A 21,918-nucleotide genomic window follows, 5' to 3' on the forward strand; every position below is an offset into this window, starting at 1 on the left:
CTCACACACATTCATACAGACACAGCTGGCTGCAGGTCAGTGCACTCACACACATTCATACAGACACAGCTGGCTGCAGGTCAGTGCACTCATACAGGCCTGTGAGGTTTTATCAGCTCACAGAAGATGACAGTTCTGCTGCTAAACTATGCCCACTGTGTACTGTAAAAATTTAAGGAGGGAAATAGTGGAGAGTAGGGCAATAAGACTATATCACTTTGTTGGCGATTTTTTACACTGTATATTGTATTTAATAAAACCTATGCATGACCAAGGCTTAGTTTATGTTATTACATTATTTACGTATTTTAACAGTGCTCATAAATATGATGCAATTGTGCCTTGAAAGTGTTGGAAGCTAGTTCAACCTCGATTGAAGGGCAATAGCTGGAAAAAATATATAGAACGGAACTCATTACCAGCCTGAGCCTCTGGCAATCTGCAAAAATAATTAGTGCTAATTATAATAACATATCCCTTTTTCATAGGGAGCACAAAAACACTAAATATGATTACTGCTCATTTATATAAATTGAATAAAAGTGTGACATCTCATGGTAGCTGTTCTCGTAATGTTAGATAAATCTCCTTTCTCCCCAATTGTTACTCCACTGTTACAGAGGCTATTTGGTGTATACCAGCTTCCTCCACAGTACAAGTCTCTAGACCGTCTTCATTCACATGAACTCTCTTGAATTTACATGTAGCTGAGTGAAACAGAAGAAAACTGAAGACAGAATTATACTTCCAGGATCTGTTTCTTCTGCATGTCACTGGTAACTGTGAGAACTTATCTTCACAGCTAGAAGTAGTAACAGTAGTGGAGAATTAAAGGCAGGAGGGGAGAAAATAACCTGAAACTTATGGTTTCCAACCATAAAGTTCCATATAATTGTGAAGGGATAAAGGAAATGTGCTGGTCAAGGAAGGTGACTTAGGTGTTTAACGGTGAGCAAGTTCTGTGAATATTCCCCTCGAGGTATTTAACTTACTCATGAACTAAGAAAACCATTGAGTGTAACTTCTTAAAAATGATACGGTATCTTTTGTAAGATACTGTGATACAGTCTGTGATACAGACTGTGCAGGTCACAGAATTTTAAGTTCTGGAGGAACATAAGAACTCACCTAATGGCACATCTGCACCCTTTGCACTCGTGTATTTTGGAGTGGCAATGTCTAAAGTAGCATGGAAGCCCACTTCAAAATAAATATATAATCATTTTCAATATTTAAACTATTGAAAATATTACATATCAATCTGATCTAGATGCATCCAATAAAAAATACCAATTTATACACATACTATACAGTAAAAAACATACAGCTTTCTAGCAGACTAAATTAATTTAGCTTGATAAGAGCAAACTGATTTACAAACAATATGCAGATAAGAAGTTCAAGGATAGTGAAAAAAAAAAAACCTGCCAATGCAGTTTTTGTGCCTGCTAATTGCTTTCTTGGTCATATCCCAATACTCAAAATGTTCGCCAGTTGGAAAAAAAATGTTAGCCCAGTTGGAAGCATTGTAAATACTCTGTATTTTGAAACTCACTGGAAACAAACAAGCAAAAACAAAAAACATTTACAGACACCTGAGAAGGATTCAGTTGCTTGGTGCTTTATTTCACAGAAGAATGAACATCTCAGCAAACATACAGTAGTGTCATACTTCCACATATCAGCAGAGCCCAGGCAGCAGCAGGATTTTAATGATCTCTATGCTTTATTGGATGTTAGAAGGGAAAAAGTAAACTGAGCACAATTTACACATACAAATATTGTCAAAATATCCCTGGTTTAATTCTGTTTTAATTAAAATAGATCTTATGCTGCCTCCTGTTGGTCAACCACAAACAGAAACACCTCAAATTAGACTCCACATTTCCAAATGCTATCAGCACATCCTACATCCTACATCTTTCCTAATACTTATTATTAATCAGAAGAGGTATGCAGATTTCTTAATGGAGTAACACTGGGAACAAATCTGACCCAATAAATCTTACTCCGTTTTTTAAATATAATGAATTTTTAACAGCAGTAAACTGACTTACTACTAACATATTTAGAATATAGAAAATAAATTAATACAGAAATAATAATTATCAGATCTGTGCAAACATAATCAATATAAACACCTGAATAATTGATATTTATTGTAACTAAACCAGTACGATAACATTAGCAAAGTGTCATAATGTTTTCAGTGCATTCTTATAAAACTATCCAATATAATCATTACTGGGTATTAAAATCTCACATGTATATTATCTTAATGTATACTGTACTGATCATGCTTATAATGTATTTTGTGACATACAGTAAACAACTATTAGAAATGTTTTGGTTACGTTATTTAGGTGCAAATAATAGCATATACTTTTACATGCAATTTGTATGTTTTAAACATTTTAATATATTTCAGTGAGAACGTAGGTAATCATTATCTAGTAACGCATTATTTTCAGAGGAACGTACTTTTTTATTAAGTTCTGTGAGCTTTGAAAAGTCAGAAAAGCTGCAGAAATCACCCTGCACTAATTTTGAGACCTTTTTAAATTCTGCAATTGCTGTGTAGTCAGCTAAAAACATATCTTTGATCCAGACCTACTCTGTAATTCATGCAAGAAACCCATATTGTTTTCAGTAGTGCAGTTGACTTTGCTGAGATTTCATCCATTGCTAGGTATATTACAAATCCTGTGATAAATAAGTCATGACATTTTATCTTAAAGCCTTGTTTTTAACCATGACTTTGTAACGTAGCTTTTTCTGCATTCAATTCCACTATTAGATTCAGCCCTCCATATGAATCAGAATCAGTTGAGTTGGAAGAAACCTCTAAGGGCCATCTAGCCCAACTCCCCTGCCACGAACAGGGACTCTACAGCTCCATCAGGTGCTCAGAGCCCCACCCAGCCTGGATGTCTGCACCACCATCTCTCTGGCCAACAAGTGCCAGTACTTCATTACCTTTAATGTAAAAAAATGTTTCTCTTACATCTAGTCTAAATCTCCCCTTCCTCTTTCAGTTTGAAACCATTTCCCCTTCTCCTATCATGTTGAAATTACAGCAAATAACTTTGTCTTTTTTCCCCTCCATGAGTTTACCTACATAACAGAAGAAAATTCATTCCATTTCACAGTAACTTTTTGTAATAAATAGTAAAAAGGAACGGATGCTACTAATTTCCTTGTCACCAACTAAGAGAGTGAAACACCATTTGAAATTCAAGAATGATTGGTTGGACTGGGAACTGACTTTAGTTCCTGTGCAAGTGTAGCGTAGAATATTAAAGAAGAATGTCTTTTTTCCCAATAAAGTTATGTTTAGGTTTATGTATGTGTGTGTGAGAATAACAAGTAATTTACCACGTACGCTCTGTTGGGTGTCATGTGGCAGAGGTATATGCATACAGCAAGTATATCAAATAAAAGAAACTGTAAGAAAATACTTGGAAGAAAGAACATCACCTGAACTTGTGACTGACTCAGTGCTGTTAATGCAGCCCAGCAATTTGCTCACAACAGAAGCAACAGAAAGTAACTTTAAGTTCTCTAATCTCTTCCAACTTGCATAGCTGTTTATACCCATATGAAATGGGCATAATGTTGTCATTGCATAAATTACATGGTCATTACTTGGGTATAGAAAGAGCACAAAACTATAAGCTAACAAGAATTGGGCCTCTGTGCAGCAAAAGAAGACAATGACAGCACCTCCTACTTGGACACAAGCACTACGGAGCAACAGAAGATAACAAAGAAGAAAAACTGCTCACTCCTTCCAATAACCAGTGATAGTTCAGGAAGAGTGCAACTTCTATCCAAGGAGATTCTGCTCCCTCAGCTGCTACCCATAAATAAGGGTGAGGAGGGATGGTCCAGGCTCCAGCCTTTCAGCCACTCAGGTGCACTGCTTGCACCCAAGCTCCCCAGGTTAGCCATGTCTTCTCACCTGATGCTCAACCACTGGTTCAGGTTATCACCTGGCAATTCTGTGCAGCCTTGTACTTCTGATGTAAAATGACAAGTTGTGATAATTAAATGAAGTCTATGCTACCTTGACTAGCCTACTAATGCTAAAATTCCTATTCTCTTGTATTCATATTTTTTTCCTCCCTTCATAATTTAATAAGCTAGAATAGTATTCTCCATCTCTCCTAAACTATTCAGTATGTATCATTTTTACTAACAAGCAGTAGGCATGCTCTGATATAAAAACGATTGTAAAGGTTACCAGTCTTACTCTACTTATAATATGGAGATTCACTATGAAAGATCAAAATAAATGTGGAAATTACCTGAAATACTACTACAAGAAACTATTTACTTCTACAGAACTGACACATATCTTAATACAAATTACTGAGGGGGAAAGTTCCATTATTAATATGTTATCCAAATGTGCATAATTTTCACTTACATCCTTATGAAAATATTTATAATATTATCTAACTTTTGAAGAATATTTGATAAATTATACAAATGACAAAATTGTAGATTTCCACTGTTTACTGTTTGAAAGAGAAATGCATTGCTAGGCAATATTAAGTCTTAAGCATTAATATTGAGTTTTACTTTTGCCAAAAGTACATGCAGCAGAGATGTGGTAGCAAACTTACAGTGGTTGTCTGAAGCCGTGTAAAAGATCATTAGGTAACTCACTAAATTTTGTTCATTTTTAAGCTGCTTGGAGAATACATGCTTAGATGTATAGAACCATTCTGTCTGGCATAACACAACTTAGTGTCCTGATTAGTACATAAGGGCTACTAAAATCTTATTTAAATATCTGGAAAGAAAGAGAATTCTCTGGCTGTGGAAGATTACAAGTGAGTTTATGAAACCTAGATAATTGCAGTGTCCTGTTGGACAGACACTTTGTATGCATCAGATCAAATTTACTTCACGGTAGTATTAATACTGAAAATCCATTACAATTTCAACATAATAGATTACTATAGTTTCTCTAGCAATATATTGCATAGTGTTTGCCTTGTAATAGTTAATCACTTATAATTGCCATGAAGATGAAAGTGTTTTAATTCATTTAAAATACTACAGAAGTTTTTAAAAAATGATTTATTTCCCTTAGAAATGCTACCTACTTTAAGTATGGGTTTGTGTTTTTTTTTCTAACTTTGTATTCTGTGTATTACAAGATACGAACTTTCCCGGTAGTTAACTGAAGCAACAACTAAAACTTATTTTTGCAACTTTCTGCTGTAAGCAGCCTATTGGCTGCTCAGCAGAAACCGATGCAGACTTCAGAGATGGAAGACTTCTGTTAGAAAACATCCTGAAGTGTTTTTTCTTGCAGTGATTGAGGTGACCATCTGTGCAGCAAAGTTCCCACCTGAATCATCCACCCTGTAGAAATCTTGCTCACCCTGCAAATTGTTATCAAAGTCTGTCTTGCCACAGCGACGGGATGAAAACAGAAAGTACAGCTACTACTAAGGCACAAGGATGGAAAAAAACTGGTCCAACTGAAGAGCTGATGTAAGATGATGAGAATTTTCAATCTCTTCAAGTTAGACACCTGGTTTTACTGCTGTGAAGATGATGCAAAGGTTACTTTGGCTTTTTCCCTTGCTCAGGTCATTCTAATACGATAAAACTGACAATGAGGTTCTCTAACAGGTTTGTGAATATTAAAAAAAAAAAGAAAAAAAAAAAAAAAAGCCAGCATGAATGCAGATTTCTTTAAACTTCAGTTACATAGGGAAAACAGTATCACTATCAGTTTCCTCACTCAGCAATTTATCACCTGGGGCAACTGATTATTACAGAAATAATGGCACATATTACAAAATAAATTCCTCATAACTTTTTTTTCTGAAAAGTAGTATTTTCAAATTATTCAGATAATTATAGAGAAGACTTGTATACAAAACTAAGTAATTCTTGATATATAATGGCTAGGATGGATGGGAATTTTATAGACCCTTTCAGAAACATTTTTATAGCAGACAATTTAAACTGAAGATTTAAAACAAAAATAATACATATTTTTCTGCAAACTAATACTGAAAAAATCTGTTCTAAAATTTGTGCATTTAAATAGATCATTTTGACTCAGGAATTTCAAAATTCTCCAGAGCAAATTGTCATTACAGATGACCATGGGTCCCTATATTTATTAAACTGAATGACCTGACAATAAAATTCAGTTAAGGCTCTTGGCATTGGGGAAACTTCTTCCCACTCAGACCTGTTACTGTGGTAGACTTGAACTTCGTCTGTGATTTCTTCTGGAGCATAATCACCACCTAAGATATAAATTTTGTCTTCTGTCCCAACTGCCCCTGCATTAAAGCCAGCACATTCAAAAGATCCTTCCCCTTTCCAAACACAGGTTTCTGGGCAAAAGCTGTAGACTTTGTAGGTGGAGAGATCACATATGTACAACGTGCAGTTCACTGGAACAGCTTTGATTAGAGTTGCATGGAAAAACTGCCCAAATTCTGCTACAAGCTCCGACCACTGATCAGTCATAGCGTTATACTTAAAGAAACAGTCAAGAGACGGATTAAAGGCATCAGTAATCTCCACTTCTGAGCCAAGGACATAAATTATATTCTGACATGCACTTGCTTCTGGATAGTAGATACCTCTTGGTAATTGGCTTACAGATTTCCAGTCTTTGGAGAGAGGATTATATGATTCTACATCTAAAAGACTTCGGGTTTCTTGAGCTCCTCTGGTCTTTCCACCTATTACAAACAACTGGTTTAAGGTGACAACAGATGTGTGCATTGTCCTTGGTTTTCTCATAGCTGACACTATGGAGAATTCATTGCGGACTGGACAGTAGCACCAGGTTTGGTCAGTGGCATCATGAAACGGTTCAGCGATATGAAGCCTGACTGTCCTGTAACAATTCCCGTTGCATCCTCCAGTTATAAATATTTTCTCTCCGTAGCTAGATAAGCTTGACCCTGGAAGATCAATCATGTGTGTATGTGGTAGTTCTTTCCATTTATCTGTTTTGATGTTGTAGCAAAATGTATGCCTGTTTTCTCCGTCTTCATCAGTTTTATGAACAAATATGTATTTTTCTGTTGTTGAAGGACGTGCATCTGGAAATAGTCCGCTGAAGTCTTGCACACTTTTGACTGCATCATTGATTATTACTGAACAATTAGCACTTTTAAGTAAATACTCTTCTGAGTGCAGAAAGTCTTGCAAAGTCTTTTCAGGTAACTGGTGTAGCCTCACTTTTTTGATCAAATTAGGCAGATATTTCTGTCGTGTTTCTATGTTATGTTTGGTCCATTGAAGAACAGCATTCAACACTGATTCTTCCTCAGGGACATTTAGTTCATCAGCTTCAAGACATTTTTGCAATATCTCAAAATTCATCTCCAAAAAGTCACTTGATCTTAGTAGCAGGGAAAAGTGGTGCTGTACAAAATCTAGTGCATGATCAAATAAGCGGACAGAACCATAACTTTCTGACAGAGAAAGCAACTGTAAGCAATTGACAAGATCGATACTTTTTATTAGAAAGTCACTGCAAGCTTTGGAAAGGAGTGAAACCTGAAGAAATGATGACAGCTGGAAGAGCATTTCCACGTTATCATTTGTTATCTCTGTTTTTCCCGTGTAAGCATAATCAAGAAAAGCTTTCACTGCCTTGGGTGATAGATTACTGATAGTAACATTGCCATCATCTCGTTCTTTCATATTAACTTCAAACATGGCTCTGTGAATAAAATATAGAAGATATACATAGGAATTAAGGATCTAGCAAACAGAACAGAAGGCAACAACGGTGTGGGAAGGAGGAGAAAACTGGGGGGCAAAATAAGGTGGGATAACTATAAATCTAAACTGTGAAGGTTAACAATAATAAAAATACATTGACTTTAAATGCCATCAGATGAAAGGATTGGTGATAACGTACTCAAAGCAATGGTTCAAAAATGGTAGCAGCTGTGTTTTCTATGGATTTTCAAAGTGAGATGAAATCTACAACTTAATGGGACTGAAAGTTGTTAGAGGCAGTGTCAGTTTCAACAGTTTGAGAAAGGCTGATTTTAAAAATATATAGCAAAAAAAAACCGATTTGATTTAGGTCATGCACTGTGGATAAATACAGAAAATTAAGAGGAAAAAGGCCTTCAAAACTGCAGGTTGGAACAAATGGCAGCGTGGATGATGGGTGCATTCCTCAGGAATAAAAGTGGGTGAGTGGTGAGAGGAGAAAAAGTATGAGGAGCAGCTTTCATTTTTTGTTTTAGAGCTGACAAACAGATATATGGATACAGGCAGATGTCATAAAAAATGAGGTTTTGATATAGCATTTGATGACAAAATGTCCTGTACAAAAAATAGATTGTGACTGACTACCAAGACAATTGTTGAAATTGTGAAAGAAACATTACTGATCGGTAGATCTGTCTAAATTTTATTGCAACTTTGAGTACTTTATTACTAAATACATAACAACCACATTTTAACTACTGCGCACAATCTAACATTATGAAATAAAATGATTAAGGTATTGCAATCTGGCAAGAGAACCATTCTGCCATGTCATTTGCCCTTACCCTCCTGGAGCATAAGCATCAGTGTCCCAGATTTGACCAAAGAAGATAGTGGAGAAAGATTTAGACAAATGATTCCAAATACTGAGTATAAAATTTGGATTAATAATAAATCATTGGTAGTTCCTATTTAAAAATGAGTTTTTTATCATAGCTCTCTTACACGATTAGTATATGGATAGTATGTGATACTTAAAATCCCATACTTTTATGAAGCCAAAGAAGAAAATGAAAACCGCTGTGTACAGCCATACTCTTTGGAAAGTGAACATTCAGTAAGGCAAAAACTCGCCTCCTGAACAAGAATCATAGAATCACATAATCACAAGGTTGGAAAGGATCTACAAGATCATCTAGTCCAACCATCAAGAAGGTATAATTGCAATAAGAAACCTACAACCTGAAACTTTTCTACATAATAAATACTCAGTCTTTTGAAGCTATGATACAAATCTCTAAGTTGCAAATTAACATGGAAAGGATACTGGGTGCCTAGGAAATAAAGCTTCACTTACAAGCAATAGCAACTGAGCAATGCCAGCAGAAAAGCAGGAACTTTGAATCAAAAAGCTAACAAGTAGGAAGCAAAATGTTGCTGAATCTTGGGTATACACAGTAAAACCAAAATGAAGTCCACAGGAAAGAAAGACAATCTTTCAGACAAATAACTTTTTATCTAGTGGACATAGGTACTTTTTATGCTCCAAAGGTAATATATAAGCCTTGCATTCCAGGACAACTTATGAATTTTATGGCTGCTAACACCTGCTACACACAAACTTGTCTGGCAAATTTTAATCCCAAAAGCCTATTGGTAGCGAAAACACTACTCCAGCTCCAAAAATTACTACTGGAAGCCATTTCATGCTAATATTCCTTTCTGTCGGAGTCTCTGTGGAGCCAAGCAGTACTGTACGTTAAAGCAAAGCAAGATCTGTTGCTGCAATGAAGAAATATCTCATCTGCATTTCCTCTTTAGTCAGCAGTCCTAAGGACACAGTCTAGTCTATGTCCCATGTCATATATGGCAGATTTATGCAGACTGTGGGATGTTCAAAGGCCATTTGAGAATAATGTATCACTTACGTACAGGCAACTGAATTAAGTTCAGTTTCAGGACCCTGGATTTTCATTTTTAGAGCATCTTACTTTTGTGTTTCATTAAAGAATATATTTAGAAACAGATTTGTAGTTTGGGTTTGCACATCTCTCTCTCTGGATGCCTACCTGTGCGACCTGCTGTAGGGAACCTGCTTTGGCAGAGGGGTTGGACTCGATGATCTCTGGACGTCCCTTCCAACCCCTACAATTCTGTGATTCTGTGTTTCTGTGATCTCAGTTTTGCTAATGAAAAGGTTAGCAAAGTTCTTCATAAATTCTGTATATGACAAATCTGTCCCTTGGGAATGTATAGCTTTAAGTATCATAAGTAAGAAGGAAGATCACAGATTTGTTTCACACTGAAAGGCTGAAATTTTAATTTGGAAAAAATACTAGGTATCTGCTTAAATAACTCTGAAGACAAACTGTGCTATTCTGATTACTCATCTTATTATAACAAAATCCAACCCAATTCCAAAACCATTACCTAGTTATCCACAATTGTTCAGTGCAGTACATATCTGGAATCAATCTGTTATGCATCCCAATATAAAGTACACAGACTGTTCCATGCAAAATCAAATCTTGAAGATACACAATTTATGTCAGTTCTGCCGAACAGAGGAGTCATGCAGTTTATGGTTTAACATTTATGTTCCAGTGAACAGTGAGCAGTCCCAGTGAAATACACAGACTGCTGTCTGAATCTCAAACTCACAGGACTCTCAGATCACTCTGGAAATCTAACAGTGCAAGTATTTACTTTACTATCTGTACTACAGTGTTTGACAGCTTTGATGAAAACTCTGCAGACATACAAAAGTTGTGATGATTTCTCTTTTAATTTTTGTAATAATATTATTTCCCTCCCTTCCAAAGAACTTTTAGTCCATTTCCTGCTCATTTCCTTAACTCATGCCAAAATTATACTTACCTGAAAAAATCACTGCAAGCTGCCAGTACACAACGATGACAAGGAATGACTTCATCTTTCACAATAATTTTAAAGTCAAAAAATATATTTTGTTCTCTGAACTTCTGTAGTACTTTTAGAATTTGTTGTCCATGACCTTCAGCCACTAAGGAATTAATTTTATTTTCAGGAACAGAAATTCCATTGCAAATAGGTCTGCTAATGTAATCTCGATTGGCCATGTTTTCTTCAATCTATTCATGAACCTGAAATGGAAAAATAAGTAATTGATTTTATGGTCGTTATTTTTTCTTTTTAATAAGTATGCCATAAACCAAAAATCCTAGTACTGAAATTGGTTTGCGAGTCCCATGCACTAAATGTAAGTGACATTTACACTGAATTGTATAATACTTTCACTTTGCAAAATATATACAAACATACTTTGAAAAGTAATGTATCCAACATAGTAGCCACCTGCAAGAATTTTTTCAACAGAGTCCACAGGAAGCACACCAAGGAGCATGTTACAGATTGTAATGGTCATTTAAGACAGACTGTTCCTAGGCTTACCCTCAAAAAATCTCAACTTCTTACAATTGGATTTCTCTTTCATGGCATTAAGAAACTTCAAATATATTTTATTTACACTTATCCTAAGAGCTATTCATACTGCTACAGGGGCATAAGCTGACCTTTCAGGAAATTTTAGTCCAACTTCCCTATTTTAAAGCATAAAGAAACTTGGATTGCAGAACTCTGCATCCACAGTTCCAATTGTACTCGCAACAGATGATGGCCCACCTGAATCAATAAAGAAGGGGATGAAAAAAAAAGTTCAAGCTAAATGTGGAGTCCAGGATAAAGGCTTATCTAGGTGATCAGGTGATACACTCAGAGCAAACTTAAAACATCAGGCAACCTTCTTCTTGGGAGGTATTTTCAGAGCAAACTGATCCATACTTCTATCTAGTCAGGTAGTTCCACCCACAAGGAGATCACCATGTCTCCTGGAATAGAAGAGATCCATTGATCTTGATCCCAGCACTGGCATGCTTGAAGCTGGCATCTTATCATTCCCATGGCCAGACAATCTCACATATTCACTCTTTCCATTTTAAGTTTGAGGAACTAGGAAAATACAGAACAAGACTACCATTTACTCTGTTACTGTATGGTCCCATAAACCCCAGCTTCTGTAATTATAAAACTTTCTTTTCTATGTCAGAATGCTCTAGAATGCCCTTTTCATATGGCCTTCAATTCTGTTCCTCAAAAGACTATCTGCAAAAGCAGAGTTGCTTCAGTAAAACTAGTTATCCACATCTGAATGAAAACTTGAAGTGAATCTCTATGCTTATTTGGCATTACATAAAATAAGTCTTTCTTTTTTTTTTTTTTCTCCCTTAAGGAAATGTGAACCTTTTCACAAATTTGTGGAGTTGAAAACAGATAGTAGACATGTCCTCTTTTACATATATTTTCTATAGCATGCTCTGACCTGCTACTTGCTTTCTGTAGGTAAAATCACCAGTTTCAGTAATATTCATCTTTGTGTAAGGAACACAGAAACATCTAATGTTTGGACGTCAGGTCCATCTCTGCAGGCAAAGGTATCATATAATCACTTTCATAATGACAGTATATATTCAGTTTTGTTTCACCACTAATATTTGCACTAAAAGACTATTACAGTACTATCGATGCCAAGATCACATGCATTCTTTTAAGTATACATTCAATTTATTCATGTTTACATTCATGTGATCTTCTGGCAGAATTGCCATTTGACTTAATTTTCCTGTGTGATGTTTATTCACCTGTAACACTCAAGTGAAGACGTCCTCTCCCAGCTTTTGTTGGGACTAATTAAACAACTATTAGACCTTCTAAGGCCATTAATGAGACCAAATTTGTTTTTTTTTTTCACCATTTCTTGCACTATTTTCTTCATGCAGTCTAGTTCAAGCTCATCTTTCTTTCACTGTTATTAGATTTATGGTTATGTGATTAATGGCTCTATGTCCAGGTGGAAGCCAGTAACGAGCAGCATCCCCCAGGGGTCTGTCTTGGGACCAGTGCTCTTTAACATCGTTATTAATGACATTATTGATGGAATCGAGTGCACCCTCAGCAAGTTTGCTGATGACACCAAGCTGAGTGGTGCGGTGGAAGGAAGGGATGCCATTCAGAAGGACCTCAACAGGCTTGAAAGGTGGGCCCAGGTGAACCTGATGAGGTTCAACAAAGCAAAGTGCAGAGTTTTGCACTTGGGCTGGAGGAATCCCAGGCATCCATACAGACTGGAAGGAGCGGTCCTTGAGAGCAGCCCTGCGGAGAAGGACCTGGGGGTCCAGATGGATGAAAAGCTTAACATGAGCCAGCAGTGTGCTCTTACAGCTCAGAAAGCAAATGGTATCCTGGGCTCCATCAAGAGAGTAGTGGCCAGCAGGGTGAGAGAGGTGATTCTCCCCTCTCTACTCTGCTCTTGTGAGGCCCCATCTGGAATACTGTGTCCAGGTGTATGGCAACTGCTGAATCACAGCCTGAACCTCTGATTGATCACCTGAGGCAAGCAATGAGTCAGCCACGGGAGCACAGATGAAGGCAATTCACTGGAGCTAGGCTCCACCTCTCCTAGACCCATTTAAGAGCGGACTAGCAGCAGGAAAGGGTCTCTTCTGGAGATCCACTCCACTGGAGTTTTGTAGTGAGCCTAGGATGTGGGTAAGCTTTCTATCTGTTCTCTTTTTGTTATTGTAATTTGCTCTGCCAAACTCTCTTGTTTATTTCATAATTATAACATCTTTATATTCATTAACTATATGCTAGGTCTCGATCCCCCAATACAAGAAACACAGGGAGCTGTTGGAGAGGGTCCAGAGGAGGGCCACAAAGATCACTGGAGGGCTGGAGCACCTCGCCTATGAAGACAGCCTGAGGGAGCTGGGCTTCTTCAGTCTAGAGAGAAGAACGCTGGGGGGTGACCTCACTGCAGCCTTTCAGTACCTAAAGGGAGACTACAAACAGGAGGGGAATCAACTTTTTGAAAGGGTTGATAACAGCAGGACAAGGGGAAATGGTTTTAAGTTGAGGGAGGGAAGACTTAGGCTGGATGTCAGGGGGAAGCTCTTTACTATGAGAGTGGTGAGGTGCTGGAACAGGCTGCCCAGAGAGGTTGTGGATGTCCACTCCCTGGTGGTGTTCAAGGCCAGGTTGGATGGGACCCTGGGCAGCCTGGTATTAAATGTGGAGGCTGGCAGGCTGGAGCTTGGTGATCCTTGAGGTCTGTTCCAACCCAAGCCCTTCTATGAGTTATTGTACAGCATGATGGTTAAATTCTCATCAGTGTCTCATCCAGTGGTTATCCACTGCATCCTAAATCCTAATCCATTACAGTAGAGTCTCCTTATCTTGTATTGAAAGTATATTTTATCAATATACCACTACTGTTGTTGCTTGATATTAAGGAAGATTCAAATGAATACTGTTGTTTAGCCTAATTCGCTCTTCCTTCTACTCTGCTGGAAATTAATATATCAATCAATTCTCATCTTTTCTGTAGCCAATTCCCATCTCACTTGATAGTTTTTGTACTAATTTACCCTTATGGTAGATATGTTTGTGTTTTTTTTTAAAGCCCGACAAAATACTTGAACAAGATAGCTTAAATTTGGATGTTAAAACAGGGCCAATTAGTATTTATAATTATTTAATGCGTTCTCCAACAAGGCCATATGAATTAATCAATAGTTACAGTTACACTTATAAATACTTGATTGAGTTACTGACAGCAGGGTAAAAACATAGACAGCATGAGCATATGTCTGAAGCTCAGGAAAACTGGGCAATGTGAGTCCTTATTTTTACACTATTTACTTCCACAGATTCCAGTTACAAAGTCTATCTAAATTACCAAGAACCAAACTCTATTAGATGGTTCATTAGACTTAGGGTCTCTTTTTATTTCTTAACATAAGGCTGTGTGTCATACACTCTCTTCTAAAGGCACACAAAAGCTCTGTATACACAAGCCCTTTTCTGTCACACAACTGGCTTGGCACTTGTCATACAACCAGTCTTCCAGTACCTCCTGTATTGTTACACATTTGATCCCTAATACTACTATGTGGCTGGGTATTGCCTGCTGGGAGATGAAATGTGTCCAAAAAAAAAAAGAAAAAAAGGTACCTCATCACTTGACAATGTTTCTCTGCTCGGGTGCTGGAGGTTTTCACCTCTTGCACTGATGAATGCCTACATTTTGGTAGATGCACAACTGGTCATAAAAGTGGCAAGATTCAAAGCATCACGAAGAAAGAAACTGGGGGGGGGGGGGGGCCATATCACAGCTACAGGAATAATTCAGCTATCTGCCATATGGTCTTATCACTGATGATGCCCTGACATATGGCAGCTGAGGGTTGCTGCGTAGGTTTGTGCTTGTTGGGCTCCACATGGTCACAGCTGATGGTCTGCTATTCTTACTGTACACTTCATTCTTGCTCTGCCTTGTCAAAGCATATTTATTTTTTTCCAAATGCATACTTCTGTGTATAGCCTTTAAGCCTTTAACCTGGCTTTCCAAATAAAAAAAAAAGCCACAAAAAAAAAAAACCACCTTCAATGTTTTCCCTACTTGAAAGTCATAGAATCATTGAATCAGAGAATGGTTTGGGTTGGAAGGCACCTTTAGGATCATCTAGTTATAACCCCCCTGCTACAGGCAGGGACACTCCCCTCTAGACCAGGTTGCTCAAAGTCCCATCCAGCCTAATTTTGAATGCATTCATATAGGGAGCATCCACAATTTTGCTGGGCAAGCTGTTCTAGTATCTCACCACACTCACAGTAAAGAATTTCTTCATAGTATCTAGTCTAAACCTGCCCTCTTCCAGTTTAATGCCATTTCCCTTCACCCTGTTGCTACCTGCCCTTAAAAAAAAAAGTCCCTCCCCAGCTTTCTTGTAGGCCCCCTTCAGGTAATGGAAGGTCTTATTAAACAATTGGCCAACTGGTCACTGCAATGACACTTAACAGAACTTCAAATTCACTAGGGTCAATCTCATATAGTATATCATTGAGGAGGCATACCTTTCAAGGTTCTCTCTTCAGACCTCCTGCTGAGGACAAGGCATTCTGCACACCAGACCGTTAACTAGCAAGAAATGGCCTGTGTGTGTTTGGCCACAAAGCAAACCAAAGCAGTTCACACTTGATCAAAAGGTTGACTGCAGTCATTACCATGGATGAACTAAAGAAACATCTGGTAAGAGCATCAAGGTTCATCACAAAGTACAATAAAAAGGACCCAGTTCTGCTTTTTACAAGACTCCCTCTGTTTTAATACTGCCCTTTTCCCAAGAGGAAAAAGAATGAAGCAGTCTACAAAATAATGAGTTAGGTGACCCAGCTGCTATGTATTCATCCTGAGAAGTGTGATAACCCCATACTATGGGCACACATTCCTATTAGTAGTACCGTATGTATTGGTAAAAAGCTACAATAAAATGCTTGAGGTAATAAGGTAAGTACCTGCATTAAAAGAGCTCATGGATGAACTCAAAGGGAAAAAGAAGGTCCATGAAATGTGGAAAGAGGGCCTAACCTCAGTCCCTGGAAAGCTGATGGTACAGCTTCTTCTTCCCAAGCAATTGGAAGAGAAAAAAACTATCAGAAGTAGTCAACAAGGATTCACCAATGGGAAATGCTGCTTGACCAACCTAGTATCTTTCTATGATGTAATCATTGGCTGGGTGGATGAGGGGAGGGCAGTGTATGTTGTGTATGTTGACTTCAGCAAGGCATTTGATAGTGTCTCCCATGGCATCCTTAATGAAGCTTAAAAAATGTGGGGTAGGTAAGTGTACAGTGCGCTGGGCTGGAACTGGCTGATTGATTGACAGTTGTGATTGGTGACATGGAGTCTATTTGGAGGCCTGTAATTAGCAGTGTTCTCCAGGGGTTGGTGCTGGATCTGATCTTGCTCATCAGTGACCTAGATGAAGGGATAGAGTCTAACCTCAGTAAGTTTTCTGATGATACAAAATGAGGAGGAATGGCTGACACACCAGAAGACTGTACCTCAGTTCAGTGCGACCTGGACAGACTGGAGAATTGGACAGAGATAAAACTGATGAGGTTCAACAAAAGCTAGTGTTGAGTCCTGCTCGTGGGGAGAAATAACCACATGCATCAGTATAGGTTAGGGGGTGGCCTGCTGGAAATGAGTTCTGCAGAGAAAGACCTGGATGTCCTGATGGACGACAAGTTGGCCGTGACCCATCAGTCTGCCCTTATGGCCACGAAGGCCAATGGTGTCCTGGGGTGCATTAAAAAGACCATGTCCAGCAGGCTGAGAAGGTCATCCTCCTCTACTCTACCCTGGGGAGATCACGTTTGGATTACTGCATCCAGTTCTGGGCTCCTCTGTTCAAAAAAGATAGGGATCTCCTATAAAGAGTCCAGTGGAGGGCGAAGAAGATGATAAAGGGTTTGGAGCATCTCCTGTATGAGGAAAGACTGAGTAACGTGGGTGGTGTGTTCAGTGAAGAGAGGACTGAGATTGATTGGATCTGATTGGTGTTTATACATATTTAAACTGCAGGAAGCAACTGGTTGAGGCCAGACTCTTTTTAGTGGTGCGTAGTGATAGGACAAGGAGCAATGACCAAAAGCTGGAACATAGGAAGTTCCATGCAAATATGTGGAAGAACTTTGTTACAGTGAGGATGACAGAGCACTGGAACAGGCTTCCCAGAGTTTGCAGAGTCTCGGAGATATTCAAGATTTGTCCGGATGCCTACTTGGGTGACCTACTGTAGGAAGCCCGCTTTAGCAAGTGGGTTGGAGTCTATGATCCCTAGAGGTTTCTTCTAAACTCTGCAATTCTGTGATGATAATATTTCATTTTCAAAAGACAGCTGTAAGATGTAAACACTGTTATGAAAACTTTCTACTACTTGGCACCAACCACAATCCTTCTTAAGATGTAGTTGTATTTGGGGGAAACTGAAATGTTAATTTATTTATACTTTTCCTTTGATAAGTCCTGCTGCTCTTCAGAATTTTAACTTTATTCTCTGGATATTTTTTGAATCCTAGACATTACATTAAAAGACTGTAAATAAAGTATACCATTAAACTTACAAAGGAGTTCAAAACATCCAAGACAGTCATTTCAAAATACTTCAACAGCTGCACACTGTCATGTCTATACACACTAATATCATAACCACTGCAGTACAATTCTTTAAATTTATGCTGGTATCCATTCCACCACGTTTGAAATGGCAAAGCAAACAGAACTGCAGAGTGAGTGTTGAGCAGAGACATACTTTTTTTTGGGCAGTGTCTACTGTAGTTGCCACTAGAGCACTGATGAGAACACATTCATGTAATTATAAATACTAACCAGCAGCACAAATACCCTTAGATGCTGTGACTAACATATAAAATGGTTATATTTTGTGCTAAGATGAGAGTGGCTTAAGGTATGCTACCCTAAGCAAGTAACAAGTGCAGGGTACTGCACTTGGATCAGAGCAATCCCAGATATTTATACAGACTGGGGGAAGACCTCCTTGAGAGCAGCCCTGCGGAGAAGGACTTGGGGGTCCTGGTGGACAAGGAGCTGGACATGAGCCAGCAGTGTGACCTTGCAGCCCTGAAGGCCAACTGTGTTCTGGGCTGCATTAAAAAAGGGGTGGCCAGCAGGGAGAGGAAGGTGATTGTCCCCCTCTACTCAGCTTTGTGAGGCCCCATCTGCAGCACTGCGTCCAGGACTGGGGCCCCCAGTACAGGAAGGATGTGGAGCTCTTGGAGTGTGTCCAGAGGAGGGCCACTAAGATGATCAGAGGGCTGGAGCACCTCTCCTATGAGGAAAGGTTGAGGGAACTGGGCTTGTTTAGCTTGGAGAAGAGAAGGATCAAGGGAGACCTCATTGTGGCCTTCCAGTACTTGAAAGGAGCTTATAAACAGGAGGGGGAACGGCTGTTTACATGGGTGGATAGTGATAGGACAAGGGGGAATGGTCTTAAGCTGAGACAGGGGAGGTTTAGGTTAGATATTAGGAGGAAGATTTCCACTCAGAGGGTGGTGATGCAGTGGAACAGGTTGCCCAAAGAGGTTGTGGATGCCCCATCCCTGGAGGCATTCAAGGCCAGGCTGGATGTGGCTCTGGGCAGCCTGGTCTGGTGGTTGGCAGCCTGAATGTAGCAGGGGGTTAAAACTAGATGATCACTGTGGTCCTTTTCAACCCAGGCCATTCTATGATTCTCAACAAAGGAAATCTTATACACATAAGGGAGGGGAAAAAGCATGTGTACAAAGGACTGAGCGCAAACACTCAGATGAGGATAAGGTATACAGTAACACTGGAGGACACTAATACCAAACTATTTTGATCACTTTATAATAAGAATTTTAAAAATATATAACAATTCTGTAACAGCTTGTTGTTTTGTGAAAGTACTCAGCATAGATAAGTACCATGCATATGCAAGTTAGAAAAAACAGGTCAGGGCCATGCCTACCTGACAATAAACATGGCTGACCCTTCTGCAATTGAAGAGATGCCTGAGACTGTTCCCAGTACAATGGACACCCTCTTCAGCCATGTACACACAGGATAAATAACATTCTCTGTGTAGATATTTTATCTTCTATTAATGAAGCTGGCTAAAACAGTCTAAATCCAACCTTTATTTAGTACTTCAGAATTACAAGGATTTATAAAGCAATCTTTATTGGTTTTATCTGAGAGCACACTATTACTGTGCTATAGCACTCCCTGTGCAGCACTCTGTGTAAATTAAAAAAAAAAGAAAAAAAAAAAAAGAATGTTGATTCTTATGAGTTCTTATGAGGTATCTCATGAGAAATAGATTATGATTCAAGAGAGCATTACTTCTGTCACTCCCTGCTTGGTTGGTATGTCTTACTTGACAGCAGGATTTTAAACCAGCAGAACTGTAAGCACTGCTATTTTACAGCATACTTTGTGTAAATAGGAAAAAAGATTAATACAATGAAAAGAAAGAAATTGTATACATTTTTTGCAGGGAGGTTTTCCTTTTTTAACACAGAATTCAACTGTAAAGAGAGCATAAGTCCTCAAAAAATGCTGTCTCATAAATTTCATCTGCTTTAGTATAGGAACAATTAGAATGCTATAAACTCTTGGGGTGTTCAGCATGTCAAGTTCACGGTTTTAAAATAATGGTTTAAAATTTATTTTTGATATTTGACATATTTTATGTACTTACTAAGATGATTTGTTATTTTTCACTCCTGATCTGTTCAAAGGGAGAGAAATTAATGTTTACTGACAATTTTTAAATAGTGCACTGCTCAGCACTACACATGTAAATTAACAGCCCTAATTAATACTCAGCAAGATGAATATGAGTGGAACAGGTATCTGAAGGATTCAGTGGCTCTTTTAAGTGCTTAGTATGGGGGTAAGAGGGAGCTGAAATAAAACTTAAGTATAAATACTATGTAGAAAGCCCTGCATTTTTATAGTTTGTTATTGCTCTTTCTCCACGTTATCAACTTACTAAGATCTGTAACACTGACAGAATTCCAGGTTCCTGTCTGGAAAATGCAGTGCAACTCAGTCTTTTCATAAATAACTGAACTTCATTTTCTGTGAATACTCAGTCAATCATTTTCAGACAATCAAAAAGATGTATGTGACATTCTGAGACGTTTAATTCACAAAAATGGCATTTATCAATACTATATATTGAGACAGATTGTTATAAAATGAAAAAGCGACACGGAGACTTTAAAGCTTTGAATTCTTTAGAAGTGAGTGAAAAAAAAAAAGCAGCATGAAAAGAAAAAAGCACAAAAAGAAACAGCATGGTACCAGCAGGAAGTGGTGAAATTGCACTGATTCCTGGAGGCAATCCCAAAGTGGAAGATTCCGTCTCTGCAAGCAGTGATCTTTGATTGCTATCCACTCACAACCACATCAATCCGTTAAGATTAAGAACATTTTCGGTTAAAAGACTCAAACTTCTTGGGATTTATTCCAAAGCTGTATTTTTTTAGGCAAAGAAGTTCAAGAATTATAATTTTCCTTTTTGAAGAGAGAAAAAAAAAAATTGCTGTGTTGTACTTCTAATTCTGGCAAATACAATTACTGCAAATTCTGGAAGAGAAACCGCTGTTTTTACTGTATTTTATAGTCTCTAAATTTCTGCATGTGATTTAAAAAAGACTTTTTTTCAAAACATACATGCAATACTGAGCACACTTATAATCACAGCCTCTTTATAATCAAAATGCATCTTCATATAACTCATAATTACGTTACACAGCATGTAGTGCATCCCTAGCTTCAGTTTGCACTTACAGAGTCACAGAATGGCTTGGGTTCAAAGGGACCTCAGAGACCATCTAGTTCCACCCCCTGTTAATTATGTATAATTATGTGTAATCATAGAATCCTTAGAGTTGGAAGGCACCAATTTTTCAATAAACAAGCTAGTTAAAAGTACTGATTCACTTATATCTCTGTAAGTAGAAAGCACAGCATGTCAGACTTGTTAATCAAACCTTATTTTTTTTTGGAACTGGGTAAAATCCCATTGCATTACAGCTGTGACAAACCCTTAACTCAGTACTAGCAAGGCCCAGCTTTCTCCTCTGAGCGCACAGAATGCAGCAGTTGAAATGCAAGGCTCAGCTCCACGTCGGTACCACCGAGCAGCATCTCCCAGCGGCACCATTTGGAATCTGACGGGAATTTGACGGACCGCAGCAACCGCACGGCGCAAACTCCGGCACCGCACTGCTGCCCCGCACTGCCGCCCCGACCTCACAGCGCCCCGCCCGCGGGAGGCGGGACCGACCTCAACGCTCTTCCGAGCATGCGCACCCGTCCGCGCATGCGCCCCGCGGCGGCTCCCTTCATTCTAAGGATGGACTGAAGCTCTCGCGGGTGGAGTGCTGGCAGCTGTTTTTCTTTCCTCGCAGCCCGACCGCTCGGCTTCGGGATGTGGAGGCCGTCAGCACTGCTGTCCCTCTGCGCCCGGTGAAGAGCCATTCCCCCGTTCGCGCTCCCCTCCGAACGGCGCGTACCCACCTGCAGCCAACACCAGCGGCGCTCCGACCAGTCTGGCCCACCCCCGCGCAGCAGCGACGCCAGCAGATTGGCTTCTTCCGGCGTCACTCTCCCGGCTCTTGTACTCGGAGTGGCTTCGCGGGCTGTCAGTCCTCATGAAAGCCCGCCCATCCCGCCGTGCGGGTGCGTCTCTGACGACACCGCGGGCGCAGCTCAGCCGCAAGGCGCCGCCTTTCCTCTGATAGGCCGACACCTAGCGCATTCCGCTGTCA

The 21,918-nt window shown here is 39.1% G+C and overlaps 1 protein-coding gene across 1 annotated transcript; it reads right to left on the minus strand.

Annotated features, from left to right (window-relative positions):
• Window positions 1-5,954: 5,954 nt before the first annotated feature.
• KBTBD3 (kelch repeat and BTB domain containing 3) lies at window positions 5,955-21,683 on the minus strand. Its single transcript, XM_042862568.1, has 3 exons — window positions 21,668-21,683; window positions 10,594-10,838; window positions 5,955-7,714 (listed from the first exon to the last, which is right to left on the minus strand). The coding sequence occupies exons 2-3, from the start codon at window positions 10,812-10,814 to the stop codon at window positions 6,094-6,096; spliced, it is 1,842 nt and encodes a 613-aa protein (XP_042718502.1). The 5' UTR covers window positions 10,815-10,838; window positions 21,668-21,683; the 3' UTR covers window positions 5,955-6,093.
• Window positions 21,684-21,918: the final 235 nt, after the last annotated feature.

This window comes from Lagopus leucura, unplaced genomic scaffold (assembly GCF_019238085.1).
Source record: "Lagopus leucura isolate 7727_CA_CO unplaced genomic scaffold, USGS_WTPT01 Super-Scaffold_702, whole genome shotgun sequence".
Classification (NCBI taxonomy): domain Eukaryota; kingdom Metazoa; phylum Chordata; class Aves; order Galliformes; family Phasianidae; genus Lagopus; species Lagopus leucura.